Source organism: Gnatocerus cornutus, chromosome 3, assembly GCF_029298725.1.
Source record: "Gnatocerus cornutus isolate USDA-ARS CGAHR chromosome 3, icGnaCorn1.1, whole genome shotgun sequence".
NCBI classification, from domain to species: Eukaryota; Metazoa; Arthropoda; class Insecta; order Coleoptera; family Tenebrionidae; genus Gnatocerus; species Gnatocerus cornutus.
In genome coordinates this window covers 15108170-15129017 of record NC_142235.1, presented here as the reverse complement: position 1 = coordinate 15129017, position 20848 = coordinate 15108170, and the positions used below count along the sequence as shown (strand labels likewise).

Genomic DNA, 20848 nt, shown 5'->3' with positions numbered 1-20848 from the left:
TTATTGACAGTAGAAAATTATATTAGATACTATAAAACAAGAAATAAGAATTCAACATTTTTTTTCTGTCAGATAAACTCAAAATCCAAAATTTTTATTATTTTTGTAAATCCGGCAAATTTAGCTTTGAACCAATAAAATTTGATGAAACTATTATTTTTAAAAGGGTCAGTAAGGGCATTTAAATTCGGAATTTTAAAACAAGAAATAAAAAATTTGTCATTTTTATAATCCGGTACAAATCCAAAATTGCCTGTTAACTTTTAGATTTTTTTTTGGAAGACTCAAAATTATTTTGAGAGATTTGACTTTAAATTAATAAAATTTGATGAAAGTATTACTGCTAAAGTAATTCATAAGGGCATTAAACTACAACTAACTAGAAATAAAAATTTTACATTTTTTTATTAGTGAAACGAACTCTAAATCGAAAATTGACTACTAAATTTTGTAAAACCGGCAGTTTTAAGGTAAGAGCAATGAAATTTGATGGTCTTATTACTTTAAATGCCTTTATTGAAGACATTAAATTACGATTTTTGGAGTTTTTTATTTCGAAGGCGGACTCAAAATTCGCAATTTTCTATTTAATTCTGGAAGTCCGATGATTTTAATTTTAAAGCAACGAAATTTGGTGGAAGAACTATTTGAGAAGCGTTTATTAAGAGTAGTAAATTTTATAATTTTAAAACAAAAAATAAGAATTAAAAAAAAAATGTTTGTCGGACGAACTCAAAATCCAAAATTTTTTCTTATGTCTCTGTGAATCCGGAAATTTTAACTTTAAATGAATACAATTTGAATTATTACGCCCAAAGTAAAATCATTAAAATGCAAATTTTACAACAAGAAGCAAGGATTTTTCATTTGTAGAACTTCAAATTTAAAATTTTCTATTTAATTTTCTAAATCCCACACTTTTAATGTTACAGCAATGAAATTTACTGAACTTAATACTTAAGAAGCCTATATTGAAGGTATTAAATTAGAGAATTTTAGAACAAAAAACACGAAATTTAGAATTTTTTTATTTCTAGGACAATCCCAAAATCCAAAATTTTTAATTAAGTTTGCCAGTTTTAGCGTTAAAGTAACGAAATTTTGTGGACTTACTACTTTAGAGGCGTTTATTAAGAGTAGTAATTCATTGAATTTTAAAACAAGAAATGAAAATAAAAAAATATTTGTAAACAATCAAAAATTAAATCGATAAAAACCAACCAATGAATTACGAAAAAGGCACCAAAACCTCCGTTTAACTCTTGCGGTGAGCCAAAGATGAACAAACCGAATTAGTCATCAAGTTTCTAGTTTTTTCCTTCAAATCATTACTTGCGGTTACAACCTACAGTGATAATTTAAACAACTCTTTTGTTGGTTCTATTCAACCAAAACTCCAGTGTGTAATACTAAATAGATAAATTATATAACGAAATCTTTGGACGAGCGATAGTAATTATTATTATATGTTAAGAACTTATTGAATCCATGCTCATTTTCTTGATTGCTGATTTCTCTCAGGGAGAGCGTTGCTTTACAAGAAATTTTGTTTTATTTCATTTTGTTACGAAATATTTGAATTGGTAGTAATAAGTAAAGTTCTGAAGTGCTTATTCAGCGTAGAGAGGAAATTGTGTCATGTGTAATTATTACTAGAAGTTTACAGACGTATTAACCATCCGTGTTATTTTATTATTGTACACTACTAAGATGGCCCCTTGAGAACACAGCTACTTTTTAAGGAAAACACCCCGATTTTCAAGGGTTAACAGAAAAGCAGAAAAATCGTGAAAAGACTCCCGTTTTTAAGGTATATTTTTAAATTAACATTTTTTTAAATGGCCCCCTCAGAACACAACACATTTTTAATGATTTCAGCCTGGTTTTCAAGATAACTTTTGAAAAGTTAAAATTTTTAAAGAATTTGCCCGGTTTTTCCAAACGTACCCTTTTTAAAAAAGTCAAAATTCGGACAAAGTCCTCATGAGCGAAGCGAATTTTAAGAAATATATCCTGTTTTATCAAACGTGAATACGGTTTAAGTTACCATTTAAAATCACTTAAAATTCGTCTTTTAACCCTGTTTTTCTGTTAGGCTACTTCAGAACAAAAATGAATACGTTTTCGGCCAAGAAAAGTTATCATTTAAAAATACTTAAAATTCGTCTTTTAACCCTGTTTTTTCTGTTGGGCTACTTCACAACAAAAATGTATTGGGCCACATGTCCTTCGAAATACTTTGTTTTTTAAGCACTTTACCCCTATTGTAACAGCCTTCTTAATTAAAAGTTAAAATTTGCCTTTTTTGCTCAGTTTTTCTTTGATGGAGTCACTTCAGCAAACAATGGGGAGTGATAGATCAACCCCCATAAAATTCAATAGAATTTACACCAGTTTTCAAGACGGTTAAAAAAATGTTGATTTCCAAGGCTTTTAGACAAGTTTTTTTTTCAACTTATATTTTGATTCTAAGATTAAATATTTTTTTATAATAATTGGGGCAGCTCGAATTATTGAAAAACAAACAATTTGAAGATAAAATAGATTGGAAAAAGGTATCAAAGCACCAAAAATTATCGGAAGACTTTATTCTTGAATTCTTTTATAAAGTTGATTGGGAAAGGGTATTAAAGTACCAAAAATTATCAGAAGATTTTATAAGAGAAGTTCATGACTTTTAGACCTGCGGAGTCGTAGAATTTGACGATAATAAGAGAGCGATAAAAAGAAATGAAGATGTTAAAAATATGTGATAGATCACAGACGATTAATTAGTTTTATTATTTGATCGATAAGACCACATTTAAATCCAAAAACTGTCAAGTCAAATTTATCAGATTTAACTAATGTATTTGAAATATCATCAAATTCATAATACATTTTATCTTTAAAGAAATATAAATTTCTATATCTGAATGCTCTGCTTATATTTGGAGGTATTCCAGCAAATAATGCTGAAATAAGGCCATTTTTCTTTGATCTAAACAAACACTCATCAAACTCAATGTACAAGACTTTATCATAAAACATATATGTTTTTCCAGAATAAGTTCTAAATATTGCATCAATTCTTTTTCCTTTTGGTATTCCTAAATTTTCAATAGATCGACCATTATATCCACTTTTAACATTAAAACTTAGAAAGTCAATTAAATAATATAAATTTTTAACAATTATTAAAACATCGCCTGAAGGTCTTTCTTTAATTAATTTCGATTCTTTATCATAAGTCGTGTCTTTTAAATTGACCAACCAAACATATTTCTTATAAAAAATATACATATGATGATTTGCAATTAAGAATGTATCAATTTCTTTATTAAAATCACATAAATTACCAAATATACCTTCGACATCGGCTTCACCTCTAGGTTGGTCTTCATGGACGCTTTGCCTTACAGTAGGTTTAACAGTTGTTGTTGTTTTAAGAATTGTTTCATATTTTAATTGTTTTGGAATTCCATACAAGTATTGAATTGCCCACATATCATCTTGAGTTAATTTATCAATATCACCTTTATAATAGGCGTACATAATTGAATTATTATTTGCGGAATGTTCAACGCCTAATGTGTGCCTAATCTCATATAATAAAACAGTATAAAAATTAGTCTGACCATCTGGTGTATTGGTTGAATCACCAAAATACCAATTTTCTGATTTATCAAAATGAATTCCTAGACATTTATCATTATTTGGAAAGAAACCATGTGCTAAAATATTACCTCTTCCGTCAAAACTGTTAGAACAAACTCCTTTTTGACACCGTGAATTATGATTATGTTGAAACACCTTATTAGAAAATGACAATAAGTATGTCCGGTTTAACACTATTATAATTAAACTTTAAATTTGAAACAGATTCCCATTGATCAAAAGCTTTTTGTGCTAATTCTTTCAGTTCGTTTGATGCTAACGGAAAATACCATTTAAGACTTCTTTTATTCCATTTTTGATAATAAACTCTATATGCTGTTGGATTATCTTTATTTCCACATCTCGGTAGTTTAATCAAATCAAGTGTTTGTTGATTTAATGTTCCATCAACAGGTAAATTGTAATATTCTTGAAACCTTATTAATGCTTCATTGGTATGCGAAGCACTAGTCAAGAACGTTTCTGTTAATGATGATTCATTACTATCTGAATACCCAAATTGTTCTAAATAACTTTGAATATTTGATTCATCGTAAGGGATAGCATGAATAATATTTTAGAACACAAAGACAGTAAAATCAGTACACAATATAATCGAATTACCAGAGATACTAAAACTAAAGAACTTTTAAATAAAATAGAAACAAAGGAATTTGGTTTTGTTTATGACAAGAGAATTATTCTGGAAAATTTTGATACAATACCATTTGGATTTTAATTCTTTTAGTTGTTAATCAATTTGAAACTATAATTAATAATTCTTTTTTATTGTTACTAGGTAATGAATAATTTATTGTAGTATGTAAATGGAAAATTTATTAAATAAATTGGGTTTAACACCGTCTTTGGACTGACTTCTTATAATGGATTTGGAACTAGGAGAAAAAAACAATCGGCCAATAATCGAATTAATACTGGCCATTTATACAACCATTTATACATCCAGTTGGAAGACAACCTCAGTTTGCGCGCGCACCCGTAACCAACGCTGTTCGACACGTGACGTTCGGTGGTTTGATTTGTGGTTTGATTCGGTTCTTTGTTTGCGGCTGTAGCCTTATCTTTGTGTGGTTTTTGCAGTCTTGGTACGTGTACAAAAATAATGATAAAAAACAATATTTGGAATTTTATTTTAGATACGATGGACTTAAAAAAGCTAATGGAAGATTTTCGCCATTTACAAGCACACCGCAAACAGGTGAAGAAGTATAGTATTCAAAATAAGAAAATGGCACATCTTGCAAGACTTCATGTCGTAGACGGAGCTTCCCTATTTTGGGTGCAAATATTTTTCCATACTGAAAGCCAGACTATAGTTATTAGAGAAAGTAATAATCAGGCAAATGGATTACAACTCTACCGCACAACTATACAGAGTCCGGCAACACTTGTGCCCACCCCTAAAATCGTCTTAAATTTTAAAGATAAAATTTTGAAAATTTGCATACGCTCATAGTTGACAAAGCTCTAGAAATTGACGCAAAAATTTGTTTTTTATCACGGTTTGATTGGCCTCGCGACGCCTAAGAAGTATAATTTTCAGCGATTTTTGAGTTTTTGCAGAAATATTCGCGAATTCAATTTTTTTTCAACATAACTGTGATACAAATATCTGAGTTTCTATTTTAAATCTAATGCAAATTGTGTTTAAAATTTGCGAAAAAAACGTTGTTTTATCAAGTTAGTTTTCAAAATTATGACAGCGCAGTGGCAAGCAACGTTTACACGAAAATTCCACAAGTCACTTCATTCTCTCTTATAAAGGTTAATTTTGATTATCACGGGCATGTTGCACTTTATGGATACCAGAAATCGTTAATTAACATCGACAAAGCGACAATTTCACCAAGTAAGACTTTTGTTACAATCTAAAGCGTGCCAAAGGATAGATGTCATTTGTGCCACAAGATGTTGACAGATGGGTGTAAACGTAGTTCCCAATTTTGACGTAATGAAATTGGAAACTAACTTGATAAAACAGCATTTTTTTCTCAAATTTTGAAGACAATTTGCATTAAATCTACAATGACAACTGAGATATTTTTAATACATTTATATTGAAAAAAAATTAAATTAGAGGTTGATATCGCAAACCCTCACAATTAACTAAAAATTACATTTTTAAGGCGTCGCGACGCCAAAGCTATCGGTGATAAAAGACAAATTTTTGCGTCAGCTTCTAGAGCTTTGTCAACTGTGAGCGTATGCAAATTTTCAAAATTTTATCTTTAAAATTATTGACGATTTTGGGGGTGGACACAAGTGTTGCCGGACCCTGTATATAGGGATGAAATCGAGACGTACGGGACTGACCACGACCAAATTGAAATCAATCTGCATGAAGAGGTCGACAAGCCCGATCCATTATTAATTTTTGAAAACGATTCCCAACGGATGCAATTTGAAGTGGCAATCAGACATTTTATGGAGTACAGGTAAAAAACATTTATCTAAAAATAGTCTATGCTTAAATTCGGCCATTTTTTTTTACCTCCCCAACTAAATTTTTTTCTTTGCAGCGATCCTGAAGTGGTTCAGTAAGAGCAGATAACGGTGGACCAGAATTGCGTATTAAGTACCTACCTACATAATGTAATTTGTTATTTAATTCATTTCTTTTTTCAATATCAATTTGCTCAGAACAAGTAATAAGTAGATAAAAGACAAAATCATTTTGTTTTGTAAATCTTTATTATAATACTTTTTGTCTAACATTTGTTTAATAGTTAATTTTATAATAGTGTTACGAGAAGATTCTGGAAGCTTCGAGCGCCAGCGCTGGAACGTTCCGCTCTGCTCTAGAGCGAGCGGTTCGTGGAATAATTCTTATTCATACGCGGAACTCCCGAATATTCTCGCAGCGCTCCAGCATTAGGCTAGTAGTAGGGGAATATCTGTATATAGGGGAGTAGCGATAGGATTGTAGATAGTCTAGTATTTGGAAGTCCTGAAAAGTGGTATAATTGTGAATTACGAAAGTGTTCATAGTGCACAATAAAATTGTTATTGTTATAAGCGAGACTTTTGATTTTTCGGCCAACGTGACAATAGTAAAATAAACTATTGATTTTGACCTAAAAATCATTTTTTGTTCGTGTGCTGAAGGGGCCTACTAGTACAAAATTCAAAAGAGGGTAAAATCTTTGAAAACAAGGTAAAATTTTTAATTTTAAGTGTTTTTAAAAGGGGAATTTGTTCGGCCAAAATCATATTCATATGTGTGCTGAAGTGGCCTAACAAAAAAACGAAAAAAAAGGCGAATTTTAACTTTTAACAAAGGTACGATATGTTCTGAAGGGGTTTACTAGCAAAAAAGTCTTTAACACAGGACAAAATATCTAATTTTGAGTGTTTTTGAAAGGGAAATTCGCTTCGCTCATGAGGACTTTGTCCGAATTTGTTTGGACAAAACCGTATTCATATGTGTGCTGAAATGGCCCAACAGAAAAACAGGGTTAAAAGACGAATTTTAAGTGTTTTTAAATGGTAACTTTTCTTGGCCGAAACCGTATTCATTTTTGTTCTGAAGTAGCCTAACAGAAAAACAGGGTTAAAAGACGAATTTTAAGTGTTTTTAAAAGGGGAATTTGTTTGTACGAAACCGTATTCACGTTTGATAAAACAGGATTATATTTTTTAAAATTCGCTTCGCTCATGAGGACTTTGTCCGAATTTTGACTTTTAAAAATGGGTAACTTCGAAAACTCGGGCAAATTCTTTAAAAATTTTAACTTTTCAAAAGTTACCTTGAAAACCAGGCTAAAAGCATTAAAAATGTGTTATTAAAAATGTGTTGTGTTCTGAGGGGGCCATTTAAAAATGTTAATTTTAAAAAATAACTAAAAAACGGGAGTCTTCACGATTTTTCTGCTTTTCTGTTAACCCTTGAAAATCGGGGTGTTTTCCTTAAAAAGTAGCTGTGTTCTCAAGGGGCCATCTTAGTAGTTTGTACATACATACTAATTGAACCCGAACGATTTAACGTAACTAAATATTGCTTTTATTGTGCTCAAACGAATGAATCAGAAACAGAATGTAAACTTGGCGATTTGGAGATATGTATTAGGTTTTAGTTCAAAATTTCCTATTAAATTCTGCACATCCGACAATTTTAGCTTGAAAATAATGAAATTTGGAGGACTTTTTGTCTCAGAGTTTACTGACTGTATTATATTAAATACAAATTTTACAATACAAAATCAACTCAAAATCCAAAATTTTCGTCTAAATTGTGTAAATCCAACAATTTTATTATTAAAGCAATGAAATTTGGTAAACTTACTACTTTGTAGACAATTCTTGTGTGTACCAAATTACAAAATTTTAGAACAAAATGTCAAAATTTTTGAAATTTTATTTGCAGAATGAATCAAAATAAATTCAATTTTTCATTAAATTCTCTAAATGTGACAATTTTAACGTTAAAACAATGAATGGTTTATTGAGTGTACCAAATTACAAGGATTTAGAACAAAAAAATTTTTTTTTTTGTTAAACAAACTCAAAATTCAAAAGATTGTGTTAAATTTTCTAATACTCACAATTTTAAAGTGAAAGCAATAAAATTTTGTAGATTTATTACTTTAGAAACACTTATTGAGTGTGGCAAATTACAAAAATGTAGAACAAAAACTAAATTGTTTAGAATTTTTTTATTTTGTGGTACGAACACAAAATCCAAAATATTATACTCAATTTAATACTAAATATTATACTCAATACTAAAAAGCAATGAAAATTAGTGGATTTATTGTATTAAAAGCGCTTATTGAGCGTACCAAATTACAAACATTTAGAACAAAGCGTAACAATTTTAGATGTTTTTTTTTCATTTTGTTAAACAAACTCAAAGTTCAAAATATTGTATTAAATTTAGAAAGTCCGGCATTTTTAACGTTAAAGTAATGAAATTTAGTGGATTTATTACTTTGGAAACGGTTATTAAGTGTGCATCAAATTACAAAAATTTAAAACAAAAAATAAAATTTTTAGAATATTTTTTTGTTGAACGAACTCAAAATTTTAAATATTCTATTAAATTTTGTAAGTCCAACAGTTTAAAGATTAAAGTAATGAAATTTAGTGCTTTTATTACTTTATAGACGATTAGTTAGTAAACTAAATTTCAGAATTTTAAAACCAAAAACAAAGTTTTTGTAAATTTTCGTATGTAGGAACTCAATTTTTTATTAATTTCAGTAATAAATCCGACAGTTGTAAGGTAAAAACAATGAAATTTTGTAGATGTATTATTTTATATGCGTTTATTAAGTGTATCAAATTACAAAAATTTAGAACAGTATGAATTTTGATTTTTTTTATTTCTAGAACGGACTCAAAATTCAGAATATGTATTTATAAAATTTCGTCCAATTTTTTTTTATTCTATAACTTTTAAAAATTTTAAATTTAGAGACTTTATTATAATTATCTAGTGTAGATAATTTTTAAAAATATTAAACCAGCAATCTTTGATATTTTTTATTCCATTTGTGTCCTTTATATAAATAGATTTTTATTTCCAAACCTGTTCGTTATTTTATTATATGCAACCAATTATACATCTGGTAAAATCAACGAATCTCTCAATTCTCTTTCGTGAGAAATTGAGTTATCATACGTAATATCATAACTCACTGGAGAGTTATCGGCATAACTCACGCCACTAAAAACTTTTCCTATATTTTCAACTAAACAAAAAGAAAACGTTCATGTCCTTAAAAATTTAATTTGGCACCTAACAATTGATAAAAAGGAAAATATACCAACAAACAATTATCTCATAAAACAGTACTTTTTAGAGAGTATTTTTGAGCCGCCAAGTCTTTCTTCAAGTCTTCAATTTCTCTCAATGACGATTAATTTTCAATTCCTCTAACTCCTTTTCTTCATCCACAGAGTCGCTTTCGTCGTCGCTCCCATGAACAGAAGCCGCTGGAGTGGTAACCCTACTAGAAGTCGGTGATGGTGGTTCTGATATGGGTCTTGGGTACTTCAAAGTACTAACACCATTATACTCATCTTCTTTGTAATCCGGAAAAACTGCTTGCAACGCGCGCATTCTCGCCTGTCTGTAATACTAAAAACAGAAATGAGTTTCCGAACGTTTTTCCCAACTTACCACTCCAAGACTCCTCCAGTCCAACAAGTCACTCAATCGCTCCGTTCGGTTTCTTTGGATAATTCTTTGCCGCCGGTTTAACCGGGCAAAGTCGTACATATATTGAGCCAATTGTTGAACTGACGCCTCCAAAGAAATGTATCTTCGGTCCACCACGTAAATACCGTACGACATGGGATCGGCGATGTGTTCTTGCATGAAGCACCCGAACCCTGAGAGGTTGGTGGTGATGCTTGGAATCCCCATAACCGTGCACTCAGCCGGGGTGTAACCCCACGGCTCGTAGTAACTCGGAAACACCCCTAAATGACACCCTCGCACAAACTCTTCGTAATCCAACCCAAAGAGCGGATTCGTCGAGCTGAGAAACTCTGGATGGAAAACAATCTTTACTCTATCATGCTTCGTGTTAAACAAGTTACACCTCCGGACACTGTTCAAGACGGGATCGTTCCAATCATCCACGACGTTATGAGTGGTAACGGGCGGCAACCCGTTCCTCTGCAAGGAGAAGATGCACCTCTTCAACCTCACGAGTTCTTCTTTCTCCAGGAGATCTTCCCCTGCAGGCATCTTTCCACTCAAACACACATCGTACATGCGTTTCCCGATCTTATTTTGGATGTCCTGGATTGTGTCTCTGAGACTCTTCGTAACGGCGTGTCCTCGGAGAGACTCCACATTGAAATTGTTAGTTCGGGCTGGAAAAATCATGAACGCCACAACGGTGGTGTCCGGATGAGACGACTTCAAGTAGTGGTTCAACCGAGCCAAAGCTTCGATGAAGATGTCGGCGCCTTTGTTACCGAATTCGTAGCGTCCGGCGATGAAGAAGTAGAGCGTTTTGTCGAGGTCGAAGTCGAAATGGCCGTAGAAGTGGCCGCGGACGAATTCGTGGATTTTGTCTTTTGAGAGGGCGTGCAGGTTTTGGAACTCGTGGAGGGCGGAGAATTTTTTCACGTTTAGGCCGTTGGGGGTGATGACGTCGGGCTTGCGCTTTAGGAGGTGCTCCGCTTCAAAGCCTGAAAAAACAGATTCTTTAGAATGTTTTTCCTATTTCTATGAGTACGAAAGTACAGAATTTTAAATAAAATTAACTTTATCGAAGATATGGACACCGAAAATTCAAGAATCTTAGCAAAAAAATTGCGTGAAAAACGATGGCAAAAACCGCATTCTTGTATCTGTCGTAGTTCCGGAGATATCGAGCACTAAATACGGAGCATCAAAATTTTTGTCCTCTGGCGACAACTCGAAACTTCAATCGCTTCTAATTCAGTTATTTGTAGACGTACGTGAAAATTTCGTATAGTTTTGAATTCCGCGTGAAATTTTGTGTTAAATGAGCTCAAATAACTTGAGTTTGCTGCACAAATAAAAGAGATATTGACCGAAATAGGTTTTCGAAGGTTCTTATTAAGGTCATTTTTAACAAACTTTTTCGATGCGAAAACAACGTTAAATACCTTACCTTAAATATCGACAGTTAAACATCAAACAAAAGCGCAGCTCAAGATCTACCAACTGGTTAAATTTCAGATCAGTAGGTCAAATGGTTTACGAATGGCGATAAAAAACTAAAAATTTAAAAATTTCCATCATTTAAGTCAGAATTTTGTTTCCAAAAATTTTTTAGATATTAGCGGATGCTAAGCAAGAAAAGCGCGAGAAAAACGATAGTGAAAACCACATATTTCTATTTGCAGTAGTTCCAAAGATATCAAGCAAAATTTTGAAACTAAAAATTCACTATCAAAAACTTTAATCGCCAATAACACAATTATTTGTTGACGTACGTTAAAAATCCGTCCGGTTTTGAATTCTGCGTACAATTTTGCGCTAAATGAGCTCAACTAACTTGAGTTTGCTTCACAAATAAACGAGACATTGACCAAAAATTGAGAAAAATTATTTTTGTGATGATTTTCAATATTTTTTTTCTAGACGAAAATGACGTTTAATACCTTTGAGTTCTAAATTAATCGAAAGAGAAGCTCGAGATCTATCAACTGGCCAAATCTCAGATCGGTGGGTCAAATAATTAACAAGTGGCAGTCAAAAAAACAAAAATTCAAAATTTATCATTGTTTGAGCAATTTTTTTTTTTCGAAAAATATCGACAATCGAATTTTAGAAATCTGGGGAATTATGAGCAACAAAAGCGCGAGAAAAACGATGGCAAAAACCGCGTCTTTCTTTCTGTCGTAGTTGCGGTGATATTGAGCATTGAAAATTCCGGAACTAAAAATTCACTATCTGAAACTTTAATCGCTTCTAATTCATTTATTTGTTTACGTACGGAAAAATAGCACACTTTTGAATTCTGCTTAAAATTTAACAAAACAACTTAAGTTTGCACCGCAAATAAGCAAGACATCGATTAAACTATAGAGTCGAAAAATGTTTTTCAAAAAATATAAAAACCGGGCAAAATACGACTGGAACTCCCTTAAAAAACCGTAAAAATGTGCGAAATATTGATTGTAATAGAACTAATAATTGCTCTATCTATTAGATGACATTCACGCCGATGTCGGTCAATAGGCTATCTCAATAATGACGTAAAATTAGTTAAAATTTCCACCTAAATTTGTTCTATAAATTTACTTTACTTTATAAATCGTCAATAATAAGAATATTACGCCGCAGCAATTTGATGATATTAACAGTGACCTTAACAAAGACTTAAAAAAACAATGTAACGTCAATTCGAAAGCTAGATAATTTTTTCTTGAAATGTTGCCCAAAATTTTATAACCGCAAGTGTACATGTATTACGTTCATTCATTAGCAAAGCAATGAGATAATGAAAACAATGCTATTTTTAAAAATACCGAGTCACTAAAACATAAATAGATCTTTTCAAATTTTCAAACCAATGTCAATTTACGTGGTGATCGACCAATTCTATAAATATGTTTGTTTAAATACACGTCCAAAAGTTGTTTTTAAACGAGAGAAAAAAACTATAGAAATAAATCGTCCAGAAGGCCTTAATTTTTATTGAATAGTTGGTAACACTGTTTTTTTTTTCAATGTTATCACTTTATAGTGCCTTACCCATGCCGTAATGAGCTTATTACATAACTGAAATGAATGAAATAAACAGACAGATAAATCAATATTTAGAACGCTATTACGCTTTATTGCTGATAAAACTGTTAAACGTTGATAACAAAAGCAATAAGCAAGCGGTAAGGACTGTAAAAATCGAAAGAATTGCGTTGTTTTTTTCCTCACCTGTAATATCAGAAACTGTTGTAAAAACATGCGCCAGGTGACTGGCAGCCCTCTCCAGACAGTACCTGTGGTAAATCTGTCTCTTTCCCGCTTCTTCATCAACACTGAACTGCAACAACCGCATTAACAAAAATTACCCCCAAAAACTACCCTTACCTTAGCCAAATTATTGTAGAAATCCGTATTCCCAGCACATAAATATCGCCCCAGTAACGTAGCATGTGTTGTGAAGACCGTCGCGACATTCACATGCCTCATCCTTAGAATTATTAACCCCACCCCCGCTTGCCATTCATGAAAATGACTGACAACCCTCGCAGTTGTACCCTCCCCGTACCTGTCTGCACACTCCTTGAATTGAGCAATAAAATCCGCAACCATGTACCCCAAAATAATCGCGTCGTTGGCTTCAACGTCTAAATGGGGCACCCCAAGATTGCACTGTTCCCACAAGTCTGCTTTATATTCATCCAACTTCCAAGCAGACGACCCAATATCCATGAGGATGATCTGGGGGTTGCCATCGACGAGCCAGCGCCCTGTGTGGATTTTAAAACCTTTGTCGCGGAGCGCCTGGACGGCTTCGTTGAGCGGATCGCAGCCGAGGGGGCCCTCTTCTATTTCGGTTCGCGCGCATTGTTCTTTATAGGGGCCGATGAGGCAGTACTGGTCCCCCATTTCTTCAGTCGAGACAAAAGATTTGGAGCGGATTACCGTGTAGATTCCTCCGACTTTGTTGGCGGCTTCCCAGGCGACTTCAAAGGTCCATCTGTTGTCTTCCTCGGCTTGCATCCCCTTGTCCATGCAGGACAAGAGGTTGCTATAGGACTCCCCACGGTAGAAACGGCGTGATGACGAGCGCTCCCGAAACATTTTCTGGACAAAATACGACTTATCAATGGATTATCTCGGCTTATCTCCTACGTAGATATAAAAAAAAGAAGAGAAAAAGTGTGTTTTCACCACCACTTACCCCTTATTGGAATTCTACAGCGGAAATGAAGGGAGAGACACACCTAACATGAAACTCACCGTGAATTTTCAGTCAAGTTTTTCAAAAATAAATTATAAACTGGTCGGGGCGCCCCACTACCATTCTTTAGTGCATGTCACGGCTGCGCTGACAAAGACAGCGATCTGGGATTTTAATGAACACAAAAAAGACGAGTAGAGCTGACATGTCCAAAAAACAACGAAACTATTCTCTAGTAAAGGTGACCTTAGAAATAGATCAGCGCGATCTTATCAACGACGTCTTCTAACCTCAAAACCGCCGAGTCTGACAGTGACAGTGACAGGATAACCTCTATTTTCGTCACTTCTGGTCATAAAGGCAATTGTCCATAATTATCACCAATAGAGATAATAGTTCTCGGGCTATTGGGGACGGGGACACCGCCCGGTGACCGCAGAGGGAGTTTTTCACAAGGTTAGTTTGACAGCTTTTTGAGGTTATGTTGTTGTCATCACTGAAAAAAGGAACGAATTTCTGCTGTTTTCACTGGGAAATTAAGAGCGATTTTTAGTTAAGGCACAGAAATTATTAAAAGTTTTCGTTTAAAAGTCTTTTTAGACCCTGTTGATAATTTCGTCTGTTCTTTCCTCCTCTAGAGATCTAATTTCTTGTTCTAGAGGTCATGCTGTTGTCCTCCAGTTGCTTTAGCTCAAAAAATGGAGAGACAGTAGCACTAAAAAAATTCGCAAGGAATTTCAGATTTCAAATTTTGCGCCGCCAGATTATATGGAGTCACCAAAATGAAAATCGCCTGTGATTAAATGACAGAATCGAAGGCGCGAAATTTGAAAGTTCAAATCGTGATACAATATGAAGCCTGTTTTATCACTTGCAGAGCCCGCGATGACCACCTCCAACATGTTCCAGAAGTTCCGAACAAGCAGAACCTTCAGCCAACAAGACTCCTCCGACTCCGTGGAAGTTGAGGTCCGCGAAGACGAAGAACAAGGCGTTAAACTCCAAGAAATCATCGATTTATTAGTGGCCGCCGGCTACTTCCGCGCCCGCATCAAGGGCCTCCAACCCTTCGATAAAGTCGTCGGTGGGATGACCTGGTGCATCGAATCTTGCAATATCGATGTGGACGTCGATTTGCTCTTCCAGGAGAACTCAACAATTGGCCAGAAAATCGCGCTAACGGAGAAGATCGTCACTGTTTTACCGAAGATGAAGTGTCCGCATAGTGTAGAGCCGCATCAGATCCAGGGCTTGGATTTCATTCATATTTTCCCGGTGATCCAGTGGTTGGTGAAGAGGTCTCTGGAGTTCAGAGAGGAGATGTCGGAGTTCGTGCGGTCGTACGCGGTGAGGCAGTTTACGAAGAGTTTCGGGGAGAAAACCAACACGAAAGCAAACATCCTAATGAATGTGAATGTGGTTAATGAGATGTACGCTCCCAGGAGGTATTACAAGAGGAAGAACGCGCCACCGAAGGATGTTAAAGACCAAGTGCAAGTCACACTCCTGGAGTATGGAAGTGGCTCCCACCACGTGGAAACCATCGTCAACGAAACGCTCGATCGCGAAAACCTGGACAAGGAAGATCTGAAGAAACTCGCAGAGCACTACACATCTCTACAACTTGAATTCAAGACTGGAGGAGCGAAAGTGTTGAAAGAAAAACAAATAAAAGCCATCACCGAACAAATTGCCACTTTCACCACAAAATGCGCCGAACTGAAGAACCACTGCGAGACTCTACAGAACTCTCTGTCTTCCGCGGACTCTCAAATCGAAGAAATAAAAACGAAACAGAAGCTGGCACAAAATCGTCTGGCGGAGCTGTCGAGGAACGAAAACGGGAGACTTGAGAACGTCGACGAGATCGAAGAACTGGTGATCCTCAACGACAACCTCAAAGCTCAAGAGACGCAGTTCAAAGAGTACTGTAAGAAGGAGTTGGTACGTCTTCAGAACTCCCTCCAGGAGGCAAAGCAAGAAAAACCAACGGAAGCTCCCGTTGATAATAAACTCCTCGACGAGCTCTCTGACCAAGTGAAGCTTCTTCGTCTTCAGGTCGCCAAGCGCAATCGAACAGTTGCAGCCCTGCGTCGCCAAATCGACGATATTCCCAATAGACCCGAGTTGGCACAGTACCAGAGGAGATTCCTCGAGTTGTACAACCAAGTCTCTGCGAAACACAAAGAAACGAAGCAGTACTTCACTCTATACAACACTCTGGAGGATACGAAGATGTACATGAAGAAAGAAGTGTCACTGTTAAATTCAATCTCTGACAGTTATCCAGAGGCGGTACTGTCAAGCAGCGGCAAAGAAGAGTTCTTGCAGCAGTTCCAAGGGATTGTGGAAGGAGTGAAGCAGTCGAGGAGGAAAGTTGAGAAGCAACTGTTGGATGAGAAGAGGAAGAGGGACCAGTTGAGCTCCATGCTGCAGGGTTTGGTGGAGCAACAGAGGAAGTATGTCGCTGCAGTCCGGGAACTGAGTATTGCGTGCAAGAAGCACGAAACGTTGATGGCGCAGTTTAAGTAGCGCTTTGACGGACTTTTTTCCTATATTTTCATTGTGATAATTATTACTCCTGTTTGTACTCTTGCTAACGAAACTTTACTTTAAAAAATCAAATAAACATGTCATTTTATATCGTGTGATCAAGTAAGCTGTGGAAAAACAAAACGTACGGCGTAGTGTTAGCGAGCTGTCAATTGTCAAAGATCTCGTTCATTGGTTGGAAATAAGCAACATAACCTCAACTCTTTGACTGGTGGCTGAAGACAGTTCAAACTAAGACGTACGTTGCTGCTTCCACAGCACATTTGATCACGATTTAAGTTTACGGGCGTTGAAGCCCAAAAGGAGTCAATTCTGAAGACCATGGTAGTGTCGGAGCTTTATTAACCTGAATTGAAAAATTATGCATTTTATATACATTTGATAGAAAACAGTACTTAGAATAGAAATCTACGCCGGCACTAGTGATTGATAACTAAACGAAAAATTAAATTCTGCACCTCAGACTAGAAAATATCGGGTGCTCAAAGAATAAAAGAAGTTTGAACTAAGCACTACACAACTAATAAATGCAAATATCTGTGAAAACAATAACAAGACTATAATATTCGATATTTCTCCATTAACATAATTAAAATTTCAATTTGAAATAACACTCTTCGGTGTTACCGCTGTCCATTGGTAGCACGCTCATTCTTAAGCTTAACAGTCTGTTTCTGGTGCTCCATTTCAAAGTCCTTTTCACTAATATCCAGTCTATAGATATTATAGATAAGATTCTGTTCCGATAAAATCTCTTCAGGAGGATTTCTCAACCTGTTGAGAGTCTCGCACAGTCCCGGACACTGTTTTCTACTTTTCGCCGTCCCTAAGCAGCTAATCAGTATAACGAGTGCCGTTTTAAATAAAATCTTCACTCCTTCGCACAAAAATATATCCCAAATCCTCAAGAGCGAATCCCAAGGAAGCGTCCGCGTGAAAGCACATAAAAACCATTCCGTGCAATAAAACATCGGCTCTGCATTAACTTTCTTCAAGTGCTTGTAAGCTGCCGGACACACCTTCTTCAGTAACCCTTGAAGAATCAGACCATCTCTTTGCACAACTTCCATAGTTGGTGAGTAGTAATCCTCAAGATACCGATCGGAGATGCTAACGAGACACCAGAAGGCCTGCACTGCCGGCATGTGCATTAAAAGAAAAGCGGCCACCGGTGCTTGCGCTTGACAGTAACCGATCTTGGGATTCTGTATGGTGTAGGCTTTGAGAACGTTGAATAGTTCAATCTGACCGGGTTTGTCTTCGGAACTAAACATTTCGTGCGTTGGAAATTGACGGTGGATATCTTTCTTGATTTCGTCGATGCATTTCTGGTCAGCTTCAGCACGGAGGCAGTCTTCGTAGTGGTTCTGGTTCTTGTCCATCAGCAGCTTGCCGCCGCAGAGGTACAGCCACGCGCGCGGGCGGATGGACATGGGAATCCCTAAAATGACAAAAAAGAACTACTAATGGGACGTCATTCATACTCTAGGCTTGTAACTATTGACCTACGATAAATAAACTCATGCCTACTTAGTTAACGTTAAAAAAAGGCAGTTTTACACAACTACATTTTTGGAAAGTACCGTCCCACAATTTTTGGGCGTCACAGTACGTACTGAAAAAAAACTTGAATCATTCGGAAATTGAATGGAACTATTTGTTTCTTAATTAGTTTTATGCGGGTTGCTTCCCACGGGATTGGTTGAGTACTTATCAGTTCAAATTAATTATTGTGATCAAACGTCATGCCGCACAATGTCTGTCTTGGCAAAAAAACGAATTTTTAAACGTTTTAGCACTTTGCCCCGTGACCATTTTAACTGATTAATTTAATTGCCGCCGGGAATGGATCGTTTAATTAAAACTTCCACGTCTGAAAGTAGCTTTATTAATGTTCCACGGCAATCATCAAGTAGTGACGACTAAATTTTGTCGTAGCTTACACCATCGCAGCAGTTTTGACGCATGAAAACTCAAGATTTGAGAGTTTTCGAGTAAGAATCCGACGTACGTCCAAAATGCGTGGCCTGCTTGAAATACAAATTTATTTATTTATTTATTTGCGGTTAGGTCTTACAAAATGTCACGTCGTAGGTAATACCAACCGCAGAATCCTTGACATTTGAAAAATACAAAACTCATGACCCACAGATCAAGGGAGGGTGCCGATAGCAATACAGGTAGTAAATTTCAAAACAAAAATTGATTAAGTTTAAAAAACGAGAAAAAATAAAAAAAATCAACAACCAATCCCGAAAGTTTATTCTAGAGGTGGAGTAAAAAGCCATCTCAATTTCCTAGGCAACCAGAGTCTGACCAATGGACGATAGTATGTGTCCATAGTTACCGATTTTCAAATTCTGTTCAGCTTCCGGATTGGCTACCGTTTTTTTTGTATTAACTCGATTATTTTTTGACGTAGAAAACTCTTGTTTTAAAATTCTGGTTTAGAATTATTTCCTTCATAAGACTTTTCTGTGGGTCACGAGTTCTGGGACAACCTGTATTTGACAGATTAGCAAAGACCCAACGTTTGATAGCTAATTTATGATATTTTGTTTTTCAGATGTTATTTAAACATGTTAAAAATTCATGAATCACAGGACGTAACCTATTTAACGTGAAAATAAAAATTCATTCTCAGTAGCCTTCAATATTACAAGTCATGTCGTTGATTGAAAGTGCAGTCGTTCGTTTATGTCAAAGATTTGACAGTTTTCGAGCAAGAACACGACACACGTTCACAATGTACTATCGGCGACACCGAAATGTGAACGACTTTTTCGTTGTCATGGATTTTTCTCTGAATTTCCATAATGTAAATCAGACTTTGACCAGTGGCGTTCTTTTTGATTTTTCCATAAACATTTTAATTTACCTATACAACTCTTACTAATCAGCAGCCACTACTCGTAGCGACCGGTTTTCATCAAATTTTGGAATAGTTCTTGGTTTTTCGACTACAGTTCAATGTTTAGCCGATTTTAACTACCTACTGTCATCAATTGTCATAAATGACAATTAGAAGTGCGCCTATGATTTAAAGTGAAAATTACGCTAGACAATTTTGCCGTACACATTTCGGTGTCGTCGATAGTATGGCCTGCTCAGAGTGGAAATTTAATACATGTCACGTCGTAGATAACACCAACGTTTGAAAAATATTTGACAGATTGGCAGACATCGATAGGTCACGTCGTTGATTGAAGGTAAAATCGTTTGCTTTTGTCAAATAATCAGACAGGTTGAAATTATGAATCAAATTAAGTAATAAGTGTTTGCATTGATAATAGTAACAACGGTAAGATAAGTACTATTGTTTGCTAAAATTTAATTGATACAAGGTTAGTTTAATTTTAAACGTATGTCGACTTCTTGCTCGAAAACTCAAATTTATCAAACATTTGGTTTTCATACGTCAAAACTGTTGCGATGGTGCTAGCAACGACATGACTTTTTTATCCAAACCAACTACAACCGGATTTTTAGTGGATCACACTTAAGTACAGTTGCGGCCACGAAATTTGGGCCATCTAACCCAATTGTTGACATTGCGAGTTTCATGGCACGCTGGGACTTCATGTTTATCAAAAAACTGGTCTGAAATTTCATGGCCGCGACTGTAGCACCTGTGTAAACAGAAAAATGAACAGTTGAGGGATCTACCTTTCCGGCACCTCTCCTTGATCTTCCTGTAGTTCCTGTCCATGTAAAAGTTCCACTGCGACAGCATTTTGAGCCACTTCCTCTCCCGCCTCAAGACAATCTCCGGTGGGGGCCCCTGTCTCGGCTCAGGGGAGTACTGTGCACCCCCCAAAAACCCATGTCTATCAGGCACTGTCGAAATGACACTTCCATCAATTAGCGTGCTCGCCTCGCTGCACTCTGAGATCGTATCGGCGTTGAACGCAGATGCCATTTCTGCAAAACTCACATTTACGCTAGTCGTATGGAGCTTGCATGTCTCAACTGGGATTTCTTCAATATGTTTTCACGTCGTCGACGAATTCGGTGCCATTTTAGGCAGCTATTTCTACTGGAAATAACGTAAAAACTTAATCACTGACTTCACGTTCTGAATCGTAATGAGAACGTGCGCGGTTTTTTTATTAATTGATGATTAATTTTCTGGGGGGCGAGTCTGTTGACAAAAAATGACACATGAAAACAACGCCGTTAAGTTGCACAACCTGCGCAGAGCTGCCAACCACGGATAAGTGCAGGACGGAATCGCACCATGTTAATAGTTACCAAGACGCAACACAAAATACATTTTTCGAAATGTGTGGGGACTTCAAATTATA

At 35.5% G+C, this 20848-nt stretch overlaps 5 protein-coding genes across 7 annotated transcripts; 2 read left to right on the top strand and 3 right to left on the bottom strand.

Moving 5' to 3' along the window:
• Positions 1-2757: 2757 nt before the first annotated feature.
• Positions 2758-3534, bottom strand: LOC148177355 (matrix metalloproteinase-18-like). Its single transcript, XM_088033315.1, has 2 exons — positions 3348-3534; positions 2758-3236 (listed from the first exon to the last, which is right to left on the bottom strand). Exons 1-2 carry the CDS (start codon positions 3532-3534, stop codon positions 2758-2760), a joined length of 666 nt encoding a protein of 221 aa, XP_087889441.1.
• A 1144-nt stretch (positions 3535-4678) lies between these two features.
• On the top strand, positions 4679-6889 carry LOC148177354 (uncharacterized). Its single transcript, XM_088032334.1, has 4 exons — positions 4679-4742; positions 4794-5029; positions 5938-6092; positions 6177-6889. Exons 2-4 carry the CDS (start codon positions 4799-4801, stop codon positions 6196-6198), a joined length of 408 nt encoding a protein of 135 aa, XP_087888460.1. The 5' UTR covers positions 4679-4742; positions 4794-4798; the 3' UTR covers positions 6199-6889.
• Positions 6890-9369: 2480 nt separating this feature from the next.
• On the bottom strand, positions 9370-14250 carry Glys (glycogen [starch] synthase). 3 transcript variants are annotated; one of them, XM_088032310.1, is made up of 5 exons: positions 13992-14250; positions 13175-13909; positions 13019-13127; positions 9779-10800; positions 9370-9736 (listed from the first exon to the last, which is right to left on the bottom strand). In XM_088032310.1, the coding sequence occupies exons 2-5, from the start codon at positions 13889-13891 to the stop codon at positions 9506-9508; spliced, it is 2079 nt and encodes a 692-aa protein (XP_087888436.1). In that variant the 5' UTR covers positions 13892-13909; positions 13992-14250; the 3' UTR covers positions 9370-9505. The 3 variants fall into 3 exon arrangements, with proteins under 3 accessions (XP_087888436.1, XP_087888435.1, XP_087888437.1); XM_088032309.1 differs by having other exon boundaries at positions 13175-13894; XM_088032311.1 differs by having other exon boundaries at positions 13175-13894; positions 14051-14250.
• fidipidine (coiled-coil domain-containing protein 93) lies at positions 14240-16632 on the top strand. Its single transcript, XM_088032312.1, has 2 exons — positions 14240-14447; positions 14869-16632. Exon 2 carries the CDS (start codon positions 14877-14879, stop codon positions 16521-16523), a length of 1647 nt encoding a protein of 548 aa, XP_087888438.1. The 5' UTR covers positions 14240-14447; positions 14869-14876; the 3' UTR covers positions 16524-16632.
• A 234-nt stretch (positions 16633-16866) lies between these two features.
• wkd (TBC1 domain family member whacked) lies at positions 16867-20757 on the bottom strand. The gene is made up of 2 exons (XM_088032321.1): positions 20211-20757; positions 16867-17985 (listed from the first exon to the last, which is right to left on the bottom strand). The coding sequence occupies exons 1-2, from the start codon at positions 20461-20463 to the stop codon at positions 17168-17170; spliced, it is 1071 nt and encodes a 356-aa protein (XP_087888447.1). The 5' UTR covers positions 20464-20757; the 3' UTR covers positions 16867-17167.
• Positions 20758-20848: the final 91 nt, after the last annotated feature.

Coding starts and splice junctions, on each gene's coding strand:
- LOC148177355 (XM_088033315.1), bottom strand. CDS start 3,534: ATGTACGCCTATTATAAAGGTGATATTGATAAATTAACTCAAGATGAT. Junction 3,237..3,347: donor AGGTGAAGCCGATGTCGAAG/GTATATTTGGTA, acceptor TCAATTTAAAAG/ACACGACTTATGATAAAGAA.
- LOC148177354 (XM_088032334.1), top strand. CDS start 4,799: ATGGACTTAAAAAAGCTAATGGAAGATTTTCGCCATTTACAAGCACAC. Junction 5,030..5,937: donor AACTCTACCGCACAACTATA/CAGAGTCCGGCA, acceptor CCGGACCCTGTA/TATAGGGATGAAATCGAGAC. Junction 6,093..6,176: donor AGACATTTTATGGAGTACAG/GTAAAAAACATT, acceptor TTTTCTTTGCAG/CGATCCTGAAGTGGTTCAGT.
- Glys (XM_088032310.1), bottom strand. CDS start 13,891: ATGTTTCGGGAGCGCTCGTCATCACGCCGTTTCTACCGTGGGGAGTCC. Junction 10,801..13,018: donor AACAGTTTCTGATATTACAG/GTGAGGAAAAAA, acceptor CTGTTTTTTCAG/GCTTTGAAGCGGAGCACCTC. Junction 9,737..9,778: donor ACTGGAGGAGTCTTGGAGTG/GTAAGTTGGGAA, acceptor TTCTGTTTTTAG/TATTACAGACAGGCGAGAAT.
- fidipidine (XM_088032312.1), top strand. CDS start 14,877: ATGACCACCTCCAACATGTTCCAGAAGTTCCGAACAAGCAGAACCTTC.
- wkd (XM_088032321.1), bottom strand. CDS start 20,463: ATGGCATCTGCGTTCAACGCCGATACGATCTCAGAGTGCAGCGAGGCG. Junction 17,986..20,210: donor CAAGGAGAGGTGCCGGAAAG/GTAGATCCCTCA, acceptor TTGTCATTTTAG/GGATTCCCATGTCCATCCGC.